This window comes from Mobula hypostoma, chromosome 1 (assembly GCF_963921235.1).
Source record: "Mobula hypostoma chromosome 1, sMobHyp1.1, whole genome shotgun sequence".
NCBI classification, from domain to species: Eukaryota; Metazoa; Chordata; class Chondrichthyes; order Myliobatiformes; family Myliobatidae; genus Mobula; species Mobula hypostoma.
Genome location: NC_086097.1, coordinates 98,439,075 through 98,466,315, shown reverse-complemented (window position 1 = coordinate 98,466,315; position 27,241 = coordinate 98,439,075). Strand labels below are relative to the sequence as shown.

Sequence of the window (27,241 nt, the reverse complement as noted above, 5' to 3'; positions counted from 1 at the left end):
AATGCTTTGGAACAGGAAAAAGGCTATACGAGTCTGACACAAGGTAACTAAACACTGTATTATATTTTGAAAGCAAGCACTTACTTTCATCAATGGCAGATTTATTCTCAGCGTGGCTTTCAATATCCTTGGAAAACCATTCATTGAATTCATCATGTGAATCAAAGAGTGTTGGCATGATGAAATGTAGCAGTGCCCACAGCTAAGGGAAGAAGCAATAAATACTATAAATATAATAATTGCCAGAAAAAGCTTTATATGCAAGTTCATTTACCCACTACTTCTCTCCTAGATGTTTACTAGAACAGTATTAACTACCAATTATATGCTCACTTCCAACAGATGCTTATGCTTAAAATATGGCAGAAACCGCATTTTTCTTAAAACTTATTTTCTTCTTAACTACACATTGTACATGTACTCAAAAAGGAAGGATAAACTACTTGGCAACAAAAAGAACTTTCATATTACAATAAAAAAAGCAATGGAGGTGGACAGTTGCTTCTGGAGCATGAAAACAAGGCACAAGGACACGCAAGAGAAGAATCTTCTTACAGGAATAAAATTAGGAACGAATTCCAAAAAGATAGTTCTAAATAGATTAAAGGTTGTGATCCAGACCCCTCAAATACTACAAGATACCCTATGGCAATTTACCAAAACTTTTACAAAATACAAATCTCAACATTTTTTTTTACATCTGGAGGTATTTCATAAGCATAGCTGCCTATCTGCAATTTTGACTGAATAATGCTGGTACAAAAGGATATCTGACCTCTGCCATAGTGTTCTGAATGGGGGTTCCTGTAAGCAGCAGTCGGTTGCGACACTGGAATTGTAGCAGAATCTTCCAACGAACACTGCAGAGAGAAAGGAGGTGCCTTAGACAATTCAAGCTTACGTAGCTTGCAACAACTGGTAGGTCAAAAATTCATTCTGCATCCAATGGTATCATATTTCTTTGCCGTGTGGACCCAGTTTAAAGAACCCGATACCAACTCTACCAAAATTCCAACAGCAAATAAACAATGATGAAGACTGGACAATCTACCAACCAGAGAGCTCTGAAGAACTACCATTCACAGGAATGGACAATTCCCAGTTAGACTACTGCAGGCAATTAAATTAAATCCAACGTAAGAGTGAAAGATATAATAATACCCATGATCCCCAATAACCAAAGTCCTTCCTACTCCCTCAATATTTAGTTACGTCAAGAGAAATAATTCTAAATTTCTCCAGCTCTTTGCAAGCGACACCACAATTCTCACCTGTAGGCTTTGTGAAAAGATAATGACAGATCAGATATGGTCACATCGAGAAACAATGCAATTCAGATTAGTTTAACAAACTTTTCCAAAACAAGATCTTACCATTCACTTTTGGACTAATAAAAAAAACAAATATCACACTCAGAGCCAGAGACGTTCAGCACAAAGTTCAAAGTAAATTTATTATCAAAGTACGTGTGTGTCACCATTATACAACCTTGAGATTCATTTCCTTGCAAGAATTTACCAGGAAAGAATGTAAAAAAAGAGGACAAATTGTGCAAATAACAAAATGCTGAGAACATGAGTTACAGAGTCATAGAAACATAGAAAACCTATAGCACAATACAGACCCTTCGGCCCACAAAGCTGTGCTGAACATGTCCTTACCTGAGAAATTACCGAGGGTTACCCACAGCCCTCTATTCTTCTGAGCTCCATGTACCTGTCCAGGAGTGTCTTAAAAGACCTGATTGTATCCGTCTCCACCACAGTCGCCGGCAGCCCATTCCACGCACTCACCACTCCCTGCGTAAAAAAAACTTACCCCTGACATCTCCTCTGTACCTACTTCCAAGCACCTTAAAACTGCGCCCCCCTCGTCTTAGCCATTTCAGCCCTGGCAAAAAGCCTCTGACTATCCACACGATCACTGCCTCTCATCATCTTATACACCTCCATCAGGTCACCTCCCATCCTCCACCGCTCCAAGGAGAAAAGGCCAAGTTCACTCAACCTATTCTCATAAGGCATGCTCCCCAATCCAGGCAACATCCTTGTAAATCTCCTCCGCACCCCTTCTATGGTTTCCACATCCTTCCTGTAATGAGGTGACCGGAACTGAGCACAGTACTCGAAGTGGGGTCTGACCAGGGTCCTATATAGCTGTAACATTACCTCTTGGCTCTGAAACTCAATCCTGTGCCTTCTTCACCACAGAGTCAACCTGCGTAGCAGCTTTGAGTGTCCTATGGACTCGCACCCCAAGATCCCTCTGATCCTCCACACTGCCAAGAGTCTTACTATTAATACTATATTCTGCCATCATATTTGACCTACCAAAATGAACCATGTCATACTTTTCTGGGTTGAACTCCATCTGCCACTTCTCAGCCCAGTTTTGCATCCTATCCATGTCCCACTGCAACCTCTGACAACCCTCCACACTATCCACAACACCCCCAACCTTTGTGTCATCAGCAATTTACTAACTCATTCCTCCACTTTCTCATCCAGGTCATTTATAAAAATCAAAGAGTAGGGGTCCCAGAACAGATCCCTGAGGCACACCACTGTAACCGACCTCCATGCAGAACATGACCTGTCTACAACCACTCTTTGCCTTCTGTGGGCAAGCCAGTTCTGAATCCAGAGAAAATGAGTCCATAGATCGTAGAATCAGGACATTAGCCCCACAACACACATGCTCTCCTTGTTGACCATCAGTGCTCATTCCATTTGACTGCATTATGACCATTTCCTTCTACACCTTGTCTATTTAAGTGATTGCCCAGAAACATCATAATTTTATCTGTCTTCACGACCACTTCTGATATCCAGGTATCATACCGCTTTTAAAATTTCAGCTTAACTGAAACTTGTGCCCTCATTTTTGATACTCTGACCTGGGGAAATGATTTTAGAAACCCTCTCTGTGCCTCTCATAATTTTTATATTTATACTATGTCACCTCTCAGCCTCCTTTGCTTCAGAGAAAACAAATCCATCCTATTGCACCACTTTCCAATAACTGAAGTTCTACAATCCAAACAACATCCCGGTGAATCTTTGCTGCACTTTACTGTTAAAAGCGTCACTATCCTCTTAGTTATCCATGGTACAATGCCTTAAACAACTACATTCATCATCCAAATACCTTCCAATAGATACATCTGTAAATTCCCCCTTGTTTACCTGCCTGTCAACTTTAACATCTGTATTCCCCATGCATGTCTGCCAATAAACCCTCCTGACACAAGCCATTCATGCAGAATGAAACTGATAAGACAGGTTTACCTGGAACTGCTTTTAAGTGCCTGTGCTTCATCTAGCACCATATATTGCCACTTCACCCGCTGAAAGTACTTCACATCCTGAACCACCAGCTGATAACTGGTTATCACCACATGGAAAGGTGCAGTTTGTGTGTACAATGTTTTCTAAAACCAAGAAAAGATAAAAGACAGCAGTTATTGGCAAAGAGTCTGAAAAAAAATTACAATGTGGTTGCTGATGGAACACTTCATCAGTGTACATTCCTCAATACAGGCCAAACTAATTCAAAGAGTGTAATAATACAAGATAATGCTGGATCTTTAGACAAGGTGCTCAGCTTTGACAATTACAGGAAAATACTTGTGCAATGTTGGGAACAACTCGAAGAACATACATAATATCTGCTCCTCCTCATTTACTGCAAAGCCAATGAGAGACATAATTCATGGCAAAACGCTCAACAGACACTCTCACCATAGATACCCAACTCCCCAAAACATCAGACTCAAGCTTTTCAATCTATTTAGTTGCTTTTTTCAACGCGAGACTGTATGCACAGACCTGTTCATTTTGACAGGAACTGTGGGAGACAATCAGATCATGTAACGTTTGCACAATGGTAGGAGAGCAAATGATCTTCATATGATGAATGACCTTCCATTAGAAGCAGATAGCTCTGACACAAAGCATGGTAATCCAGAATCATTGAATCCAATGTTAATTAATCCTTGACATTAGAGTCAGAGAGCAACAGAAAGTTGTAAAATTAGTTAGCCCCATCATGGATACTAGCCTCCATAGTATCCCAAGGAGCAATGCCTCAAAAAGCGGCATCCATTATTAAGGACCCCCACCACCCAGGACATGGCCTCTTCTCATTGTTACCATCAGGTAGGAGGTACAGAAGCAATTCACTCAGCAATTCAGTGTTACGAGAATACACATAAAATTAAGATGTTTGCTGGCCTGGGCTAGCATCAGTGGCATCAGCAGTTGGTCTGCCACCTGCCCTCAGGGGAAGGAGAGATAAGGAACAATGGAGCAGCGTCTGGAGATGTGTAATGAAGGGATGTGGGAGGAAGAGCTGTCTGGAGCGGCTCCCCCCTTTGAACCCTGAACTGTTTGAAGTGATGGACAGGCGATACCCCAGCAGGGGGATAAAAAGGGACAGGTTCGCTAAGACAGACACACACGCCACCCGAGGTAACGAGACCCTGGAAGCGGTGCGCTTCTCACGAGTGGGTGAGAAGTGCCAGACAACGACAAGGGTGGAAAGGTACGATCAGCGGGAACCCGGTGTGTGTCCGCCCTTGCCTGGGTGCCGGGTTCACTGCAGAGGATCGACCGCATCTGGAGGAGGGGTCACAGTCGGTGACCTCAGGTGACATCACCAAGGACCCGCCCAAAAGCTGTTTGTGAGCCATCTCGCTGGTCTGTGAGTGAAGCTGTGCTGAATGATGAGTTGTTCCTATTCTATCTCTCTCTTCCCCACCTTGTCCATCGCCATGGCAACGATTACTGCGAACTGAACTACTAAACTGGACTGAACTTTGAGTCATTTTGAAATTGGTCATTTACCCCTAGACAACGATAGAGCTTGATTGATGCTGTTATCTTAATTCTGTGCACATGTGTGTTTATCATCACTGAACTGTTGCATTTATTATCCTTTCGATTACTGTGTTGCTTGTTTCTTTGATAAAACTTTCTTAGTTCTAGTACTCCAGACTCCAACTGAGTGATCCATTTCTGCTGGTTTGGCAACCCAGTTACGGGGTACGTAACATAAGTGGGGTTCTCGTCCGCGATTTTGAACGCTAAATTTGGGACGGAGTAAATTGATTGGGTTAAAATTCCCGAAAGAAAGAAAAGACAAACAGCAGAAATGGAGGTTGAGGAATTTATAAAGGCGCCGACCTTGGAGGCATTAGAGGATGCCAGGAAATCGGAATTGATAGCTGTGGCAAAACGGGTGAATCTTGCTAAGGTGAAGTCGACAATGAGGAGAGAGGAGATACACAGAGCTATTGTAGAGCACTATGTATCTAAAGGTGTGTTTCCCCAAGGTGAGCTGGGGGAGGTGTCTATTGAAAAACCTGCTGGAGACGCGGTACAGGTACAGCTTGAAAAACTGAGACTCGAGCACGAGTTCCGGGTACGGCAGTTAGAAAGGCAGGAGAAAGAGAGAGAGTTAGAAAGGCAGGAGAAAGAGAGAGAGTTAGAAAGGCAGGAGAGAGAGAAAGAGGTAGAAAGGCAAGAGAGAGAAAGACAGTTGGAGAGAGAAGAGAGAGAGAGGGACAGACAGTTGGAGAGAGAGGAGAAACAGAGGGAAAGGGAATTTGAGCTGGAGAAGTTAAAGATAAGGGCCGAGCAGGGGCTCGTGCCGAACCAAGGTGGAGGGTTCCGGGCGACCCAGGAGGTTAGGCTGGTTCCCCCATTTGACGATACCGATGTGGATCGGTACTTTCTCCACTTCGAAAAAGTAGCTATAAGTCAGGAATGGCCGAGGGATAAGTGGGTTGTCTTGCTTCAGAGTGTACTGAAAGGGAAAGCCCAACAAGCTTACTCAGCTTTATCCCCGGAAGATGCCCAGAAGTATGAGGTGGTGAAGGAGGCCATCCTCAGGACTTATGAGTTGGTCCCGGAGGCATACCGGCAGAGGTTCCGGAATGCGAGGAAGCGGTGGGACCGCACGTATTTGGAGTTTGCTCGTGAGATGCAAACATATTGTGAGCGTTGGTGCGCCTCGAAAGGGGTAGAGGGGGATTATGACAGACTGCTACAACTGGTTCTGATTGAGCAGTTTAAAGGTTGTGTCCCTGAGGGTATGAGACCCTACCTCGATGAGAAAGAGGCAGCCACGTTAGCCGCAACTGCTAAGTTAGCGGATGAGTATGCGTTGACGCATAAAATGAAGGTTGCCCCGAGTAAAGGCTACCAGAAGGGTAGTCAGGACGGCGGGGGGAGTCCACCGGAAAAGTCAGAAAGTAAGCCGGGGACTAGTGAAAAGGATAAGGTAGACCGGGAGCAGTCTGGTAGGAAGTCTCCTGGAGTCGTCTGTTATAATTGTGGGAAAGTCGGACACTTTGCGTCCAGGTGCTTTGCCCCAAGGAAGGAGACGGGAAAAGGAAAAGCGGAAATTTTGAATGGCTGTATCGAGCTGTTAAGCGAACCGCTAGGGAAGGACAGGTCTGAAAAAGTCCAGGAAGGGCGCGAGAGGTTTATCTCGGCCGGACTGGTGTCAGTGAAGGAGAGGTTAAAACCAGTTCCAGTGCGGATCTGGAGAGACACGGGAGCGTGTCAGTCACTAATACTGAAGAGTGTATTAGAGTTTAGCTCAGAGACCCAGATTGGGGAGGTAGAGGTCAAAGGTGTTGGGGAAGGGACAGAGTCAGTCCCTTTGCACCAGATACATTTACAGAGCAACCTGGTCTCTGGACTAGTCACGATCGGGGTGAGGTCCGAATTACCGATGAAAGACGTGGAAGTCTTGCTCGGTAATGACATCGCCGGAGGAATCGTGTTCCCAGTCGTGAGATTGACGGGTCAGCCTGCCAGCATGGAGGCCCCGCCCGCGATGGTGAATTTGGCTGAAACATTTCTGCCAACCTTGTATGAGACAGGGTGTAGTGAGATAAGAGGTAGTGAGGGAGCTGGGACGGACGTAGCAGTAGCCAGGAAAGAATTTGTGCAGACGCAGGAGCGAGACGAGGGGCTGATGGTTTTTGCCGAGACCGCTCTCTCTGACACAGCCTTGACAAGCTATTGTGCGGATGAGGAAGTGCTAAGGAAGAAAGGGAAATCAAGTACAGCATCCGCAGATGAGGAGTGGGGGGTGGTGCAAAAGAGTTAAGGGGATGAGGTTTTTAACATGGCCCACGAAGTACCCCCCGGTGGACATTTTGCGGTGCTGGGGGAAACAGTTGGTGGAATCATGAAAGAGATTTACCGGCTGCCCAGGGGGAAGAATGTTATTGATCATGACCGACGCGAACTGAGACGGTCACCGGCTTTTGATATGCTAACAAACCTAGTCGGTGTTAGCGTGGAAATCAATGAAGCTAGGGGCCCCTTGATAAGAGAAAAAAACCATTTTGAAAAGATTAGGATGGGATCGGTCAGATGGGAGAAGGCTATTGTTTTGGCCAGGTCTACTGATAAGGTCTCTCCCTTAATCCCCGAAGGAGTAATTAAACGACTCGCACCCATGTGTTTGATTGTCCCGAGGAAATGCAAAGAACTGGGACGTTGGGTGATTGTGGTTACAATAGGGCGGCCAAGTAAACAACACCCATATTTTTTGAGTAATTCAGTGACTAAAGGGCTGATGAACACAGAGGTGTGTATTGGCAATTTAACACGGCTGTCTGAAGCCAGCTTGATAGTGAACCTTGGAAAAAATGAATTCGGCCACACGAATGTCACTTACCTGGGAATTGTGGTGACACAGGGGCAGCTGGCAGTGATGCAAGCTACAGTGCAGGCTATCGCTGACCTCCCAACCCCGACAGACAAGAGGGCCCTCAGAAGGCTTTTGGAGATGGTGGGGTACTGCAGGAAGTTTTGCAATAACTCTGCGGTCAATACCCGTCCCCCTCCTACTAAGCCCTTGCGAGAGAAAATTGAGTCGGAATGGGACGACCCTTGTTGTTGTGGTCCGGGACAAAACCAAATGAGAGGTTACATTGGTCGCAATTCATCAGTGTTTTTGGCCACTATGAAGTTTGCTGAGTTGGAGCCTGGTCTAAGGAGTTATTAATAACACGTGTAAAAGGAACAGAAAATGTGATGACTGTCTGTCAAGGTGTTGACAGCTTCAAATTCTCTGTATTAGCTAAATAACTGTTAAAGATGTATATTGTGTATGTATCAGACAATGTAGTCATGTTTGTAATTTTTACCTCCCGGTAAAAATCCTTAAAGGGGGGAAGTGTTACGAGAATACACATAAAATTAAGATGTTTGCTGGCCTGGGCTAGCATCAGTGGCATCAGCAGTTGGTCTGCCACCTGCCCTCAGGGGAAGGAGAGATAAGGAACAATGGAGCAGCGTCTGGAGATGTGTAATGAAGGGATGTGGGAGGAAGAGCTGTCTGGAGCGGCTCCCCCCTTTGAACCCTGAACTGTTTGAAGTGATGGACAGGCGATACCCCAGCAGGGGGATAAAAAGGGACAGGTTCGCTAAGACAGACACACACGCCACCCGAGGTAACGAGACCCTGGAAGCGGTGCGCTTCTCACGAGTGGGTGAGAAGTGCCAGACAACGACAAGGGTGGAAAGGTACGATCAGCGGGAACCCGGTGTGTGTCCGCCCTTGCCTGGGTGCCGGGTTCACTGCAGAGGATCGACCGCATCTGGAGGAGGGGTCACAGTCGGTGACCTCAGGTGACATCACCAAGGACCCGCCCAAAAGCTGTTTGTGAGCCATCTCGCTGGTCTGTGAGTGAAGCTGTGCTGAATGATGAGTTGTTCCTATTCTATCTCTCTCTTCCCCACCTTGTCCATCGCCATGGCAACGATTACTGCGAACTGAACTACTAAACTGGACTGAACTTTGAGTCATTTTGAAATTGGTCATTTACCCCTAGACAACGATAGAGCTTGATTGATGCTGTTATCTTAATTCTGTGCACATGTGTGTTTATCATCACTGAACTGTTGCATTTATTATCCTTTCGATTACTGTGTTGCTTGTTTCTTTGATAAAACTTTCTTAGTTCTAGTACTCCAGACTCCAACTGAGTGATCCATTTCTGCTGGTTTGGCAACCCAGTTACGGGGTACGTAACATCAGCAAGTTTCTTCCTTTCTGACATCAAATTTCTAAATGGACATTGAACCGATGAACACTACTCTATTTTTAAAATAACTATTTAATATACAGGTTTCCCCCGCCATCCGAAGGTACAGCGTTCCTATGAAACGGTTCGTAAGCCGGAATGTCGTAAAGTGAAGAAGCAATTACCACTTATTTATATGGGAAAAATTTGTGAGCATTCGCAGACCCAAAAAATAACCTACCAAATCATGCCAAATAACACATAAAACCTAAAAGTAACAGATAGTAAAAGCAGGAATGATATGATAAATACACAGCCTATATAAAGTAGAAATACTTTTCCACAATCGTTACTGCACTGTTCTCCGTAGCGAAAATCTCACGCAAGCGCCGTCGGCAGAAAATCTCATGCAAGCGCTGTTGGCAAAAACACGGCGCAAGCGCTCTCCAGTAATCTTTAAGCTATGAAGCTACCAAATCATACCAAATAACACATAAAAATACACAGCCTATATAAAGTAGAAATAATGTACGTACAGTGTAGTATCACTTACCAGAATCAGGAAAACAGCGCCGAGCACACTGATGATGGTGTGTTAGGCTGAGTCGGAGTTTGGGTGGTGCAGTAGCGCCCACCCTCCAGGCTGCCGACCGATACATTGCCGCGAAGCACGCAGGGGTGCAGCGGCAGCCGGGAAGCACACAGCACATCTTTAAGAAAAAAGCCGAAACAAACAAGCTAATTAATTAGGTGCCGCCCGGCACGTAATTGTCGGCCCAGATCAGTGCCGATTTCCAATTGCGTCGTCTCTGATCTGGGCTGACAATTACGTGTCGGCAGCACCTAATTAATTAGCATGTTATTTCCGCTTTTTTCTTAAAGATGTGCTGGGTGCATCCCGGCTACCGTTGCATTCTCCGCGAATCGGTATCTGTCCCTGGCCGGGGGGTTGGGGTGGGTCACTGGGGTCTCATCTTGTCATCGTCTGTTTCCATTAGGGCAGGCAGGTCATCTTCTACCTCTGCTCGCCTCAATGTTGAAGGTCGAGGTTCGTCGTCTGCTGTGGCTGATGTGGAAGGCTTGCTTGACTGCTGAGCCTCGCGCATTTTGTAAGGACTCAAACCATCCTGCAAATATCCCCTAAACCGACGTACCCTTTCAAAATTAAAGTCGTACTTTATTATTACTCATTCAGTTTCGATTGTTATCCTTTTTTCTTCCAATTGCATCAGCTCTTCATCTATCAGATCTTGGTTATAGGATGCCAAAACCTCTTCAACATCATGTTCGTTAGCTTCCACAAGCCAAACTCACTTTGTCCTTACTTCGTTCACCACGATCGAAACGCTTAATTATGTCTAGTTTTACGCTAAGTGTAACACCCTTACGAGCTCTTTTAGGCTTTTCCAATACCATAGAACTCATCTTGCAAATGACTGCTCACAGGCACGTGTTTTTAAGCAATGCTGGCGAGAATGCAGTTCTGAATCCGGGGGAGAGCGGCTGCTCGGGGCGCGCGCTGCTTTTTTTTCGTAACAGTGAAAACACCTTCTGAAAGCGAAAACAGGGTACTAATGTAGGTCTTTCGTAACAGTGAGGTTTCGTAAAGCGAACGTTTGAAAAGCGGGGGACACCTGTACATATATTGATTTTTTTTGCCGATATTATGTATTGCATTATACTGCTGCTGCTCTGCTAAATTTCACGACATATGCTAGTGATATTAAATCAGGTTATGATTCTGATATATTGCCTCAGAAAAATTTCCAAAGCATATTTCACAAATTTCACCCTATGCAAACCCTTAACACTGTTTGGCCCAGATAACACAGGGAAATTAAAATGTCTCAGTAATACAACTCCATTACAATTATGAGCAATACACTGACTCAAGTTCACACCAACTGTTGGGAGAGGGAGTCTATAACACATCCTCACTAGAGTGATGCTTCCCTTCTTCCTAAGTTCTACCCATATGGCGTCAGTGGACGAGTACTGCTGTAGCATCATAGCATCCACCTTTATCAAACGGCCAACAAAATCCTTCCTTGCTTACTTGTACCGTTGTCACACTGGTAGCATCCGTGACGCTGGACAAACCAAATGCAGCTTGAGTGATTACTTTGTAGTACATCTCCGTTCAGCCCACAAAGATAACCCTGAGCTTGTATTTGCCGTCACTTCAATTCTCCATTCCATCTTGACCTGTGTTTTTGGCCAATTAAGCCAGATCATTGACCCATAATGTGAACTCTCTTGTTAATCTCTCTGCTTATCTGATGTATACTTCAAGCATATTTTATTTCAGGTTTCCAGCAATTGCTGTGTTCAGAACCTCATTGATCCAGCATGTTTTTTTTTTAATTTTCCCTTTCTATCTACCCTCCTTTTAATTAATAAGGCAAAACCAAAAGTATTGTACCACCTGAACAATCTTTGTCTCCATTCTATCAGCAACTTTGCTTTTCCTCTCCTCATACTTATTTTTCCAGTTCTGAAGGGTCAAGCACCTGAAATATTAACACCTACAGTCCACCCCCCCCCCCGCCTCTCCACAAATACTGGTTGGCCCCTGCTGGACATTTCCAATATGTCATATTTCAGTATTTTTTTGGTAATTTGAATTATCAATTTAAAATTCAAATCTCATACTTTGAGACTTCCAGTTCTCCTTTCCTGCAATACTGTCATTGCCTCCCTATTCTACCTCCATTAACACTGAAGATTAACATTGAACATTAACATAACCAGGCTCAATGACTTCAAGAATTCCTCAACTAAACCCCAAACTCAACTCTTAAGTGCAAATCACCAAAACTCCCTGCATGTTCCCTATTTTTTTTTGGACACCCTCATGATCTGCCCATTACTTGATACATCTATAGAAAAATGCATCTTCAGTTGTTCAAAAACTCATGCCTCACTCTTTACTCATTTCAGCACAAGTAAGTTGCAGCAGACACTCTGCTGAAGGTACACAAAATGATAATCTGGGGAATTCCTTTCGTAAACCCCTTCACAGTTATCACCCCTGAAGATACCTCCAATTTATTGCTGATCATTTTCATGTTGATTCATATACTGTTCAAATAGCGCACAAGACTAACTGTATAATCACACAGGTCCCTCCATACTGTTCCATTAAAACCAGAGGCAGGTACAGCACAGGGTAAAGCTCTCCAATATACTGTCTACCTTCTTAATTTCTCATGTATATGACTTTGCTTTGAACCTTCTAAGCCAGCTTTTGAATGACCTCCAGCAATTTGCTACATTAATGCCAAGACATGGCAGTATCTTGTTGCCACATGCAATTAATTATGAATCTGTAAAATATGCCAACTGGGACTCAATCAGAAAATAGACTGAAATTCAAATTCAATCCTTCTTCAGATAACTTGCCTGGCATTCAATATTGATGAGCAGTAATCTTTCCCGATTAAGTAATACTAAGACCAAAAGTTGGGCCAAAATCTAACAGATTTCAGTTAGAGTCTCCTGAGAGATCTGCCAGCTTACTACAGCATTAGGTTTCTCTGTGTTAATTGTGCACATTACATATGATAACCAGAAAAAGGATGGAATGTACTCCGAAATGATTTTCAGCATATTAACTTCCAATGAATCACAAACTTGGTATTATTTTGCAAGTATTTATCTTAACCACCCAAATCACTAGGTCTCAATGTACATCCCAGAATAGATTTAGCAGACCATCTACTTTAGAACTCATTTCCCGGCAAAGAAAGTATGGCATTAAGTCAAAATGATTCGAGCCCAATTGCTCCTAAAGATATGATTCCTAAGTAAGATATTGGGTGCTTTTCAGTACCTCATCAGTGATCTGTGTACACATGCAAGAAAAAAAAAGTTTGTGAACCTTTTGCAATTACCTGATTTTCTGCATTAAATACTCATAAAATGTGATCTGATCTTCATCTAAGTCACAATAATAGACAAACACAATATGCCTAAAATAATAACAAACAATTGTTCTCATCAATACTAAATACACCATTTAAACAAGTCTAGGTTCAAAAAATAGGAGAACCTCTGGGGTTCTACAAAAACTATTTGGAGTCAAGTGTTCCAATCAATGAGATGAGATGAGATGAGAGGTGTGGGTTGTAGAAGTGCCCTGTCCTATACAAAAGACACACAAAATCAGGTCACTGACAGGGTCTGCTCTTCTCAAGAAACATCCGTTTACGTGCACCATACCTCAGTCAAAACAACTTTCAGAGGACCTTAGAAAAACTGTAGAGATGCATGAAGCTGGAAAAGGCTACAAAAGCATTTCTAGAAGACCTGAGCGTTCATCAGTCGACAGTAAGAAAAATTGCCTACAAATGGAGGAAACTCAGAACTGCTATCCTCCCTAGGTGTGGGTATCCTACAAAGATTGTGATCTTTGTAGCACAAAGAGAACAACATGCATGCTGAAGGAGGTGAAAAAGAATCCAAGGGTAACAGCAAAAGACCTTCAGAAATCTAAAGAATGTGCAAAGGTCTCTGTTCATGTGTCCACTATAAGAGAAACACTAAACAAGAATGGTGTTCATGAAAGGACGCCATGGAGGAAAGCAAAATAAAGGGGATAAAAAGTTGCAGGTCTTGTTTACAAAAGACCACCTGGATGTTCCACAATGCTTATGGGACAATGTTCTGTGGACAGTTGAGACAAAAGCTGAACATTCTGGCAGAATGTTTGGAGAAGAAAGGGCATTGCACACCAACACAAAACCTCATCCCAACTGTGAAGCATGGTAGAAGGAGCATCATGGTTTGGGGCTGCTTGGCTGCCTCAGGGCCTGGAGAGCTTAACATTTTACAAGAGAATGTTAGGGTAGCAGTTCGTTACCTGAAGCTCAATAGAAGTTGGATAATGCAACAAGACAATGATCTGAAATGCAAAAGTAAATCAACAAGTGAATGGTTTGAAAAGAAGAAAAAGTGTGTTTTGGAATAGCCAAGTCAGAGTCACAGCCTAACCCAATTGAGATGTTGCGGCATGACCCGAGGAGAGATTTTCATGCAGGTTATCCCCAAAATATTGATGGACTGAAACAGTTTTGTATGGAGGAATAGTTGAAAATTCCTCTTGGTCATTGTGCAAGTCTGATCAGCATCTACTGCAAATGTTTGGTGGAGATTATTGCTGCTAAAGGAGGTTCTACAAGTTATTAAATACAAGGATTCACATACATTTTCCAGCCTGGACTGTGAATGATTATACAATAAAGATATGAAAAGTACAATTGTTTGTGTGTTATTAGTTTAGACAGATTGCGTTTGTCCATTATTGTGACTAAGATGAAGATCAGACCACATTTTCTGAGTATTTAATGCAGAAAATCAGGTGATTGCGAAGGGTCCACAAACTTTTTCTTGCAACTGTATGAAGCCACACAAGGATGAGTCATTTGAAACATGAAGGGAATTGTCTCATCCCACCATTTTGTTAGCAGAGATTAGTAAATAACAATCAATCACAAATATGCCTGGAGTTTTGAAATTAAACACCAGAGGAAGAGCATACCCAGTGATACTACCTGAGCCACTCACATCAGTGTCCAACCCTATCCACCAAGTAATTATAATAGTTATGTGATAGGATTCGGTATAAATTTTACCTGACTCCAGAACTTCCTGATCACCTTTCGGTCATGTGGGTTGCCCCAGTAAGGCAGGACCTGAAGTTTAAGGAAGACAAACATAATGAACTTTCAACGCATGTTCCTTTTAGATTAATTTTTAATCACTTTTTAAAAATTAATTGAAAACCAAGGTTTAAACACTCTCAAGGTAAATAACTCAATGGAACAAAATGGATCTTCATCAGGGTATGGCAATCCTGATCTCCGATCCTGTCTGTGTGTAAATTACACCATGACTGTGGATCTCCCTTGTTACTCTGGTTTCCTTCCACTTCCTAAACAGTACGTAAATTAACAACTGCATTAAGCTGCCCTGACATGTAGCAGTGGTAGAATCTGAGAGTTGATGAAGATGCAAGAATAAATAATGCAATTAATGTAGGAGCAGAATACATGAATGGTTGATACATATTTACTGGGTTGAAGAACCTCTTTCTGTGACTCTGACTGACAAAATAATCTTTAACACACTGCTTTCATTTGGGGTTTTCCAACAGAATGCTCCTCCTGAGAGAGAATGCTGTAGACGGTTATCACTTGGCTGAAAGGAAATATCTGAAATATGCAAATTCTTTAGTGTTCTTCAAAACAGAGCGGATGTTCTTGATAATATTTCCTCTTCAACCAACTTTACCTTCGCCAATTATCTCATTTCCATTTGCAAGGATTTGCTTGCAAACAGCACCACTGCATTTCCACGATTAATTATAAAATTATTTACTTGACTGCAATAGTTTCAAGTATCAAGTTTAAGTATCACTCAACCATACATGAATCTGGCCAAATTAAATAGCATTTCTCTGGGGCCAAGGTGCAAATCACATTACCAATAGCACATTGTACATATAGTTACAATATCAGAAGAACAGCTACAAGGAGAACAAAAATATAGCCCATGTCGCTGAGTAGTTGTGGTTCCACTTGTTCAACCACCAAACAAGCACCCTAGGGCACCATAGATGGGAGGAGCTAGCCAGTATGAAATCCAGGAACACAAAAGGTACCTGTGGTGTCTCCCTCATTTAAGACTAATGAGGGGCTTTGCTCAAGCAACAACCAAGTCAATGCAACTCCTCCGCCTTTGGTCTAGCTAATGAATCAGTGAACTGGATGTTACCAATGTCCAACAGGGTCTTGTGATCACAATAAAAACACCCAAGACAAACACACCTTTTATTTGGATCACACACCTTCTCGGCACAACGGTACACTACAAGTCCAGGCAACAATACAATGGTATGCAATAAGTCCAACTTAAATCACTATCAAGCAATTCACTGAAGGGTTAGACATCATATGGCATAGAGTACCACCAGAGATCAAGTTTATAGAAATGGCAATGTATAAAATCTACACTTTTTCAATTTATGCCTTACTAGTAAAATGACATCTTCGGCCCAGGAAAAACTCAATGTAAAATGGAAATTGAAATGTATCAGACAGGAAAATTATATTCCCAACTGTAGCAGAATAATTCTCCAATGCAAACCTCTAAAGTAAAATACAACTAATATTTCAAATTTTATATCGTTGTACAAGTCCTGATCATGCTACCTTGCCCTTGTATCATAAGCATTATCCGGAGGAATATTACAAGTTCTTTTAAAAAAAAACACCTTTCCTCACCTCCCCCAGTATCGATGCCTTCTTATAGCCAAAATTCTGAGTTTACCAAAAGCATGGGTTCATCTTACTTGCAGAATACTATGCAATACTGCCATCTAATGCTGGCACTACCCAAAGAATTCAAATTTGTAAGATCTTGTCTCAACTTACTGAGACATTCACATAGGAGTTTCATTATAACTTCCTTTATTGCAGCTTCCCTCTGGCATAACTTTTGCAACTTGAAATACTATAAACACAAAATGCTGGAGGAACTCAGCAGGTCAGGCAGCATCTATGGAAATGAACAGATAGTCGACGTTTCAGGTCAAGACCCTTCTTCAGGACCCGTCAGTAATTACTGGACCTATCAGTAATTGATTGGTATCCATAATGAATAATAATTTTATTGCCTTCTGAGTTTCAAATGTGTGAGAGAAAGACTGGCGAAAAATCGATATAATGTGCTACAGCAGAGTACCTCTACTGTTTCACCTAGAAAAATGTAACTTAAAGTTTAAGTTAGAATTTACTGCAGTACTAATATTTGTTCATCAAAACTGCATAGCCTCATTGCTCCATCCCATTTGTGCTCATTACCTTGAATCTTGAGACAAATCTGGAGAACTCCTGGTGCCAGTTGTTGAGAGTGGAAGCAGGAGAGATGATCAAGAACGGACCCCAGATGTTTTCTCTCTGCATAACAAAAATTATTTTTAGAAACAAAAACTCCATTAGATTCAGTTTCAATTTGTACTGTAGTGAGACTGTTTGGTAATTGTTGGAGGAGAGAGATCCTCCATAATCAACCTGTGCTGTGTTTATGAGCACAGTATAAGGGCTGTTTTATAGTATACCTCTCCTGCAGCACACCTGCCAGAGTACAGTGGATTCTAGTTAATTGGGACACATCAGGACCATTACATTTTGAACCAATTAAGCAGCTGCCCAAATTAGCCAAAGTTTCATGGAAATAGTTAAAGTATAAAAAAGGCAAACTATTATTTACCTGAGGAAAAAAATTATGCATTTAATTGAAATACAGAAGAAATTGGAACACTATCAATACTACTACAGTACTATAAAACTCTAATAGTTCCGAATGGTTATCGACAGAGGAATTCATCCAGTGTACGTTGCCATGTTCTTCTGATTCTCTGTAAACGAACAAAATTAGCGCAGACACCTTGTGCAGATAGATTGTTTCATACAATGCCATCAATGACTGCATCCTTCAAATCTTCATTTTCATTATAACATTTAAGATGATTGTTGATTCCTTCAATTTCTTCGTAGTTCCTAACCTGAAGTAGTGAAATGGTTTCATTTTCATTCCCAGCCATTTCTGGCATCACAAAAAGCCTGAATGCTTGAAACCACAGCGAGCAAAATGGTTCCAAGTTGTCTTACTGCTTACTTCTCGCCAGCTATCAGCAACAAAAATCACTGCTTTTTGAATGCAAGCACATGCAACTGACGCTATTTAAACACTTCGCTCTAAGCAGAGTACTGTCCATTCAGCCACACAAGTGCACGACATTAAAACTAATTAGAAACTGTTCAGGAACAATCTCCTGTCCCAACTTGGTGGTACAGTGTCCCAGATAAGTGAAGGGAATCTTGGCTATTTTCTCAATCAGTTTTGTTTTTTGAAGCGTTGTCCCAAATAAGCAGTTGACCCAATTAACCAGAGTCTTTATACTTTACTTTATACTTAATTGTCACCAAACAATTGATACTAGAACGTACAATCATCACAGCGATATTTGATTCTGCGCTTGCCACTCCCTGGAGTACAAATCGATAGCAAATATTAAAAATTTAAATTATAAATCATAAATAGAAAATAGAAAATGGAAAGTAAGGTAGTCCAAAAAAAACCGAGAGGCAGGTTTGGATATTTGGAGGGTACGGCCCAGATCCGGGTCAGGATCTGTTTAGCAGTCTTATCACAGTTGGAAAGAAGCTGTTCCCAAATCTGGCCGTATGAGTCTTCAAGCTCCTGAGCCTTCTCCCGGAGGGAAGAGGGACAAAAAGTGTGTTGGCTGGGTGGGTCGTGTCCTTGATTATCCTGGCAGCACTGCTCCGACAGCGTGCGGTGTAAAGTGAGTCCACGGACGGAAGATTGGTTTGTGTGATGTGCTGGGCTGTGCTCACGATCTTCTGCAGCTTCTTCCGGTCTTGAACAGGACAACTTCCATACCAGGTTGTGATGCACCCCAGAAGAATGCTTTCTACAGTGCATCTATAAAAATTAGTGAGGGTTTTAGGGGACAGGCCAAATTTCCTTAGCTTCCTCAGGAAGTAAAGGAGCTGGTGGGCCTTCTTGGCAGTGGACTCTGCTTGGTTGGACCAAGTCAGGTCATTTGTGATATTGACCCCAAGGAACTTAAAACTTTTGACCTGTTCCACTTGCGCACCACCGATGTAAATTGGGTCATGCAGTCCGCTACTCCTTCTGAAGTCAACAACCAATTCCTTCGACTTGCCGACGTTGAGGGATAGGTTATTATCTTCACACCATGCCACCAGGTTCTTAATTTCCTCTCTGTACTCAAACTCATCATTACCCGAGATACGGCCTACAATTGTGGTGTCATCAGCAAACTTATATATTGAGTTTGATGGAAACTTGGCTACACAATCATGGGTATACAGTGAGTACAGCACAGGGCTGCGTACACAGCCTTGTGGGGCACCGGTGCTCAGAGTGATTGTAGAGGAGAGCTTGTCCTCTATTTTTATAGCCTGGGACCTATCCGTGAGGAAGTTGAAGATCCAGCTGCAGATCTGAGTGCTAAGGCCCAGATTCCGGAGCTTAGGAATCAGTTTATTTGGAATGATGGTATTAAAGGCAGAGCTGTAGTCAATGAAAAGGAGCCTTACATATGTGTCTTTATTCTCCAGGTGTTCTAAGGAGGAATGTAGGGCCAGAGAGCTGGCATCTGCCGTTGACCTGTTGTTCCAGTAGGCGAATTGCAAAGTGTCGAGGTTGACCAGTAGGTTGTGGTTGATGTGTGCCATAACTAATCACTTGAAGCACTTCATAGCAATTGATGTTAGAGCCACAGGTCGATAGTCATCCAGGCATGCCACCTTGCTCTTCTTCGGCACCGGGAATGAGAGATCCAGAAAAGTTCAGATTGATCATGTGAAGATGAGGGCTGGATGGAAACTGACCTCAAAAGTAATAAAATTGATAAGTGCTGCATCAGTAGAGAATGCAGCACCAATAAAAACATTAATGTACTGAAAAATGTGCTGAGGGTCCGATGTTAAAGTTGACAGGTAGGTAAACAAGGGGGGTATTTACAGATGTATCTATTGGAAGATATTTGGATGATGAATGTAGTTGGTTTAAGGCATTGTACCATGGATAACTAAGAGGATAGTGACACTTTTAACAGTAAAGTGCAGCGAAGATTCACCGGGATGTTGTTTACTCTCTATATCCATGTGGTTTATGTGACACTCAATTGTTTCTAAAGAGGCATAACAGTTCAAGAATACATTTACATTAAATGGTAATTAACAGTAAGTCCTACAAAGGGGTACAAGGAAAATGGATGGTAGGCAGAGTCCCTAAATATCAAATTTGCTACCAGAATTTATCTAAAGCTGTACACTGCAGCATTCTGTGAAGATTCTTCAAATTGTCAAACAACATAAATCTCACCTCCGCTAGATGTGCTAAGAAAGCAATGCTCTGCACTGTTTTACCGAGCCCCATTTCATCAGCAAGGATCCCATTAATGCCCTGGCAGAAGAAGAGAAAGAACTTAAAAAGTGAGCTCAAGTTATCAATGAGTCAAATGTACACATATCAAACAGATATTAATAATTAATTGGATCTCATTACAATCATTTGGTAGAATACAAGCACACAATAATGGTAACCATTGCTTTCAAACAGCCAAATGTTGCGGATAATAGCTATTAAAAAAGTCTGTCAAGGAGAGAAAATTGTGAGGTTTAAAGGTTAATTAAGGAGTAGCAGTTAATAGAAATCAAAGAGGAATAGGAACCTTTAAAAAAAAAACACAACAGAAGGCAACCAAAAAAGCCATAAAATATGAAGGTAAGCTAGGCAGAAATATCTAAGAGGATACAAAAAGTTTTTCAAATATATAAAGGGTAAGAGAGGAAATACTGAACACTAGACTGCTGAAAAATGGTTCTGGAGAGGTAGTAAAGGGGTACAAAAAAAAGGCAGATGAATTTTGTATCAGTCTTCATTGTGGAACACAGCAGTAGTGTACTGGAAGTTCGAGAGTGCCAATGGCTAGAAGGGAGTACGGTTGCTAGCCATATATCGGGAGAAGGTGTTCGTGAAGCTGAAAGGTGTGAACGTAGATAAATCATAAACACAAAATATTCTGCAGGTGCTTCGGTCAAAGCAACACTCACAACACGCTGGAGGAACTCAGCAGGTCGGGCAGCATCCATGGAAACGATCAGTCAACGTTTCCAGCGGGAACCCTTTGTCAGGTCTGAAGAGGAAAGGGGCAGAGGCCCTATAAAGAAGGTGGGGGGAGGGTGGGAAGGAGGCGGCTGGTAGGTTCCAGGTGAAAAACCAGTAAGGGGAAAGATAAAGGGGTGGGGGAGGGAAGCAGGGAGGGAATAGGCAGGAAAGGTGAAGAAGGATCACAACACACTGGAGGTCCTTCACCTTTCCTGCCTATCCCCTCCCTGCTTCCCCTCCGCCACCCCTTTATCTTTCCCCTTACTGGTTTTTCACCTGGCACCTACCAGCCTTCTCCTTCCCACCCTCCCCCCACCTTCTTTATAGGGCCTCTGCCCCTTCTCTCTTCAGTCCTGACGAAGGGTTCCGGCCCAAAACGTTGACTGATTGTTTCCACGGATGCTGTCCGACCTGCTGAGTTCCTCCAGCGTGTTGTAAGTAACATAGATAAATCACCTGGAACAGATGGATGACACCTAGGGTTCTGAAAGAGGTGGCTGAAAAGACTGGAGGCATTACTAATGATCTTTCCAAAAATCACAAGATTCTGGAATGATTCCAGAGGACTGCAAAATTGTAATTATCGCTCTTCTCTTCAAGATGGGAGGGAGACAGAAGAAAGGAATTTATAAGCCAGTTAGCCTGACATCAGCGGTCGGGAAGGTGTTGGAGTTCATAAGGATGAGGTTTCGGGGTACTTGGAGAAGCATGATAAAGTATGCCATAGTCAACATGGTTTCCCTAATGGAAAATCTTGCATGAAAAATCTGTTGGAAATCTTTGAATAACAAGCAGGATAGATAAAGGGAAATTGGTGGATTTTGTGTACTTGGATTTTCAGATGGTCTTTAACAAGGTACCACAGACAAGACTGCTTAACAAGAAAAGAACCCATGGTATTACAGGAAAGATACAAGCATGGATAGAAGATTGGCTGACTGGCAGGTGGCAAAGAGAGGCCTTTTCTGGTTGGCTGCCAGTGACTAATGGTGTTCCAGAGGGATCTGTGTTGGGAGCGCTTCTTTTCATGTTATCTGTCAATGATTTGGATGATGAAATTCATGGGTTTGTGGCCAATTTTGCAGTCAATTCGAAAATAGGAGGAGGAGCAGGTGGTTTTAAGAAAGTAAAGTGGCTACAGTAGGACTTAGATTAGCAGAATGGGCGAAGAAGTGGCAGATGGAATACAGTGTTGGAAAGTGTATGGTCATGCACTTTGGTAGAAGAAATAAAAGTGTAGACTTTTTCTAAATGGAGAGAAATACAAAAATCTGAGGTGCAAAGGGACTTTGGAGCCCTCGTGCACGATTCCCTAAAGGTTAGTTTGCAGGTTAAGCCTGTGGTGAGGAAGGCAAACACGATGTTCGCATTCATTTCGAGGGGGCGAGAATATAAGAGCGAGGACGTAATATTGAGGCTTTATAAAGCACAGGTGAGGCCTCATTTAGAGTACTGTGAGCAGTTTTGAGCCCTCTATCTAATAAAGGGTGTGATGATATTGGCGAGATTTCAAAGATTTACGAAAATGATTCTGGGATTGAAAGGCTTATCATATGAGGAGCACTTAATGGCTCTGGGCCTGCATTCACTGGAATTCAGAAGAATGAAGGAGGACCTCATTGAAACCTATCAAATGGTGAAAGGCCTCAATAGAGTGGATGTGGATATGTTTCCTATGGTGGGGAAGTCTAAGATCAGAGGACACAGCTTCAGAATAGAGGGTGTCCTTTTAGAATGGAGATGAGGGGAAATTTCTTTAGCCAGGTTGGTGAATCTATGTAATTTGTTGCCACAGGCGGCTGTGAAGGCCAAGTCATTGGGTATATTTAAGGCAGAGGTTGATAGTTTCTTGATTAGTCAAGCCATGAAAGGATATGGGGAGAAAGCAGGAAATTGGTGCTGAGGGGAAAATGGATCACCCATGATGAAATGGCAGAGCAGACTTCATTGGCCAAATAGTATAATTCTGCTCCTGTATCTTATGGTCTTATAAATAGAGAACATGAGATGAAGCATCCTTGAAAGTGAGTCCACTTGTTCAAGAGCCTGATGGTTGAGGGGTAGTAACTGTTCCTAAGCCTGGTAGTGTCAGTTCTGAAGCGCAGGTAGCTTCTTCCTGATGGCAGCAGCGAGAAGACAGCATGTGCTAGGTGGTGGGAATCCCTGATGATGGATGCTGCTTTCCTGTTAGAGCGTTTCATGGAGATGTGCTCAAAGGTTGGGAGAGCTTTATCGGTGTGGACTGTGGTGTATCTACTACTTTTCGTAGAATTGTCTGTTCAAGGGCATTCGTGGATTCATACCAGGCTGTGATGAGCCAGTCAATGTACTCTCCACCACACATCTATAGAAGTTTGGCAAAGTTTTAGATGCAATGCTGAATCTCCAGAAACTCCAAAGGAAGTAGAAGTGTTGTCCTGTTTTCTTTGTAATGCATTTACATGCTGGGCACAGGACAGATCCTCTGAAAGCATAACACATTGGTATTTATTGTTGCTAACCCCCTTTGCCTCTGATCCTCCAGTGAGGACAGGGTCATGGACCTCTAGTTTCCCTTCCTAAACTCTATAATCAGTTCCTTGGCCTTGATGACACTGAGTAAAAGATTGTTGTTATGGCACCACTCAGTCAAATTTAAATTCTCCTTCCCACATGCTGACTCATCACCATTTTAGATTCGGCCTACGGTAGTGGTGTCATCGGCAAACTTGAATATGACATTGGAGCTGTGCTTAGTCACAATCATAAGCATAAAGTGAGTAGAGTTGATAGAGATCACGGTGGAGATGTTGTTGCCAGTCTGAACTGACTGGGGTTTACAAGTGAAGAAATCCAGGATCCAATTGCACAAGGAGGTATTAAGCTCATTGATTAGTTGGAGGGATGAGAGTATTGAGTGCTTCACTGTAGTTGATAGAGAGCATCCTAATGTATGCATCTTTGCTATTCAAATGTTTCAGGGTTGAGTGAACCTGTTACTCATGTTGACAAATTGGAGCAGATCGAAGTTGCTTTTCAGGCAGAAGTGTTTATGTTTCATCACCAAGATCTCAAACCACGTCACCACTGTGCAAATAAGTGGATGGAATCCTTGTTCACAATTCCCCCAAGGTTAACTTGCAGGTTAAGTCAGTGGTAAGGAAGGCAAATGCAATTATAGCATTCATGACAAGAGGACTAGAAGAGTAAGGATATAATGCTAAGGCATTATATGGCATTGGTCAGACTGCACTTGGAGTATTGTGCGCGGTTCTGTGCCCCTTATCTAAGGAAGGATGTGCTGGCATTGGAGAGGGTCCAGAGGAAGTTCACGAGAATGATTCCAGGAATGAAAACATTAACATACAAGGAGCATTTAATGGGGAGAATTCACTGCCATAGACTACTGTGGAGGCCAAGTCATTGGGTATATTTAAAGCAGAGGTTGATAGGTTCTTGATTAGTCAAAGTGCCAAAAAGTTACAGGGTGAAGGCAGGAAAATCGGGTTGAGAAAATATAAATCAGCCATGATAGAATGGCAGAGCAGACACAATGGGCTGAACAGCCTACTTCCGCTCCAAGTCTTGTGGTCTAAATGATAAAAAAAAAATCCAAGGGTGAACCATCTTTAGTTGCTGAGTAGTCCCATCCTTGCAAATTCAAAATATAATACATTCAGAGGATACTTTATTCAGTACCTTCTGTACATAATAAAGTGGCTACTGAGTGCATGTTTATGGCCTTCTGTATAGCCCATCTGCTTCAAGATTCGACATGTGACACACAAGAGCATCTCTGAACACACAACATTGTTGTAACACTTAGTTATTTGAGTTACTGTCGCCTTCCTCTCAGTTTGAACCAGTCCGGCTGTTCTCCTCTGACTTCTCATTACAAGGTGTTTTCACCCTTAGAACTGCTGCTTGTCAGATGTTTTTTGTTTCTCACACCATTCTCTGTAAACTCTAGACTTATGTATGAAAATACCAGATCAACAGTTTCTGAGATACTCAAAGCACCCCTTATGGCACCAACAATCACTCCACAGCAAATCTCTTAGATCACGTTTCTTCCCCTTTCTGATGTTTGGTCTGAACACCTGAACCTCTTGACCATGACTGCATACTTCTGAGTTGCTACCACATGATTGGCCGATTAGATATTTGCACTAATGTGCAGATACACAGCTGTACTAATAAAGTAGCCACTCAGTGTATATTAAGATGGTGTAGGGTCAAGGATAAAAGTAGCTATCTCTGCTTGTGTACAGGTTTCCCCCGCCATCCGAAGGTAGAGCGTTCTTATGAAACGATTCGTAAGCCAGAACGTCATAAAGTGAAGAAGCAATTAGCATTAATTTATATGGGAAAAATTTGTGAGCGTTCGCAGACCCAAAAATAACCTACCAAATCACGCCAAATAACACATAAAACCTCAAATAACAGTAATATATAGTAAAAGCAGGAATGATATGATGAATACACAGTCTATATAAAGTAGAAATACTTTTCCACAATCATTGCCTCCACTGTTCCTCGTAGCGAAAATCTCACGCAAGCGCCGTCAGCAAAAACACAGTGCAAGTGCTCTCCAGTAACCTTTAAGCTATGAAGCTGCCAAATCATACCAAACAACACGTAAAAATACACAGCCTATATAAAGTAGAAATAATGTATGTACAGTGTAGTATCACTTACGGGAATCGGGAAGACATCGAGCACACTGATGATGGTGTGTTAGGCTGAGTAGTTGGAGGTTGGGGTGGTGCAGTGGCCCCCACCCTCTGGGCAGCGAACTGATACCGATTCGTGAAGCATGCAGTGGTACTGCAGTAGATGGAACACACTCAGCACATCTTTAAGAAAAAAGCCAAAATAAACAAGCTAATTAATTAGGTGCCACCCGGCACGTAATTAATTAGCTTGCTTATTTCGGCTTTTTTTCTTAAAGATGTGCTGGGTATCTCCCGGTTACCGCTGCATTCTTCGCGGATCGGTATCTGTCCGTGGCCCGGGGGTTGGGGCGGTGGAACACTGGGGGTGTCGTCTGTTTCCATCAGGGCAGGCAGGTCATATTCTTCTATGCCTGCCTGCCACAATGTCGAAGGTCGAGGTTCGTCGTCTGCTGTGGCTGATGTGGAAGGCTTGCTTGACTGCTTAGCCTCGTGCATTTTTAGATCATACAGTTCTTTTGTAAGCACTCAAACCATCCTGTAAATATGCCCTAAACCGGCGTACCCTTTCAAAATTAAAGTCGTACTTTATTATTACTCATTCGGTTTCGATTGTTATCCTTTTTTCTTCCAATTGCATCAGCTCTTCATCTATCAGTTCTTGGTGATGGGATGCCAAAACCTCTTCAACATCATCTTCGTCAATTTCTACAAGCCAAACTCACTTTGTCCTTGCTTCATTCACCACGATCGAAACGCTTAATTATGTCTAGTTTTACACTAAGTGTAACACCTTTACGAGCTCTTTTAGGCTTTTCCAATACCTTAGAACTCAGCTTGCTAACGGCTGTTCACAGACACGTGTTTAAGCAATGCCAGCGAGAATGCAGTTCCGAATCCGGGGGAGAGTGCGCTGCCTTTTATCGTGCGCTGCTTTTTATTCGTGCGCTGCCTTTTCTGCGCGCTGCCTTTTTTCGTAACAGTGAAAACACCTTCTGTTAGCGAAAACAGGTAACTAATATAGGTCTTTCGTAACAGTGAGGTTTCGTAAAGCGAATGTTCGAAAAGCGGGGGACACCTGTACTACACTGGTATTTGGGCACTGATTTCTGAAGCACTTTTAGTTGTGGAATGAGAACATACACCCAAATAACATACACACTTCTTGGACTTTATGCTGTGCCAGGATACCAAAGCGTACAGCTGCCCTCCCACTACTATGCCAGGAAGTTCACACAAATCACTGCCCCCTGCACTGGCACTTCAGCAAGCTCTGTGCAAGGAGGCTGCACTCTTCATCATTGCCTCTTGCTTGATATAAGAAACACTATGCCACGAGCTCTCCCTTGTCCAGAGAATACTGTATGGTAACAAACGCAGCAATGGTCATCAGCCATTGAGCAAAGAGATTATAAGCCATGAAGGGCTATATGGATAGAGACAGGAAGACAGCAATGGAAGAGAAAGAGGGTGGTCTGTCAACATGCAGACCTGTTGTAGCAATATTCTGCACACAACATGCCAGCCAAGGTACAGCTCTGATGCCCTCATGTCAGCATTGAGCCCAGTCAGCCCAATATCACCCCTGACAGGCAGCCTCCATGTTAATCCATGGACTGATTCACTGCCGCAGATGTAGCAAAAGGGAGAGTAAGGTCTCATGCAACATTCCTGATACCCAGGTTCTCAACATAGCAGCATGAAGCAAGACAAAGGGAGGGCTTCCAAACAGACTCCGAGCAGAACAGCGCCTTTACCAATAGATTTCTCTATATTATATATATATATATATTAAAGGCGCTGTTTTGCTAGGAGTCTG

The 27,241-nt window shown here is 42.8% G+C and overlaps 1 protein-coding gene across 3 annotated transcripts in view; it reads right to left on the bottom strand.

The window, feature by feature from the left end:
* ino80 (INO80 complex ATPase subunit) overlaps positions 1–27,241 on the bottom strand; it is a 254,901-nt gene that overhangs the window by 130,195 nt on the left and 97,465 nt on the right. For all 3 annotated transcript variants that reach the window (XM_063053383.1, XM_063053403.1, XM_063053393.1), the window contains exons 13-18: positions 19,985–20,065; positions 16,909–17,004; positions 14,680–14,739; positions 3,288–3,430; positions 776–860; positions 85–202 (exon numbers count right to left, since the gene is read on the bottom strand). In XM_063053383.1, the coding sequence (XP_062909453.1) occupies positions 85–202; positions 776–860; positions 3,288–3,430; positions 14,680–14,739; positions 16,909–17,004; positions 19,985–20,065 (583 nt within the window). The remainder of the gene's footprint in view (positions 1–84; positions 203–775; positions 861–3,287; positions 3,431–14,679; positions 14,740–16,908; positions 17,005–19,984; positions 20,066–27,241) is intronic.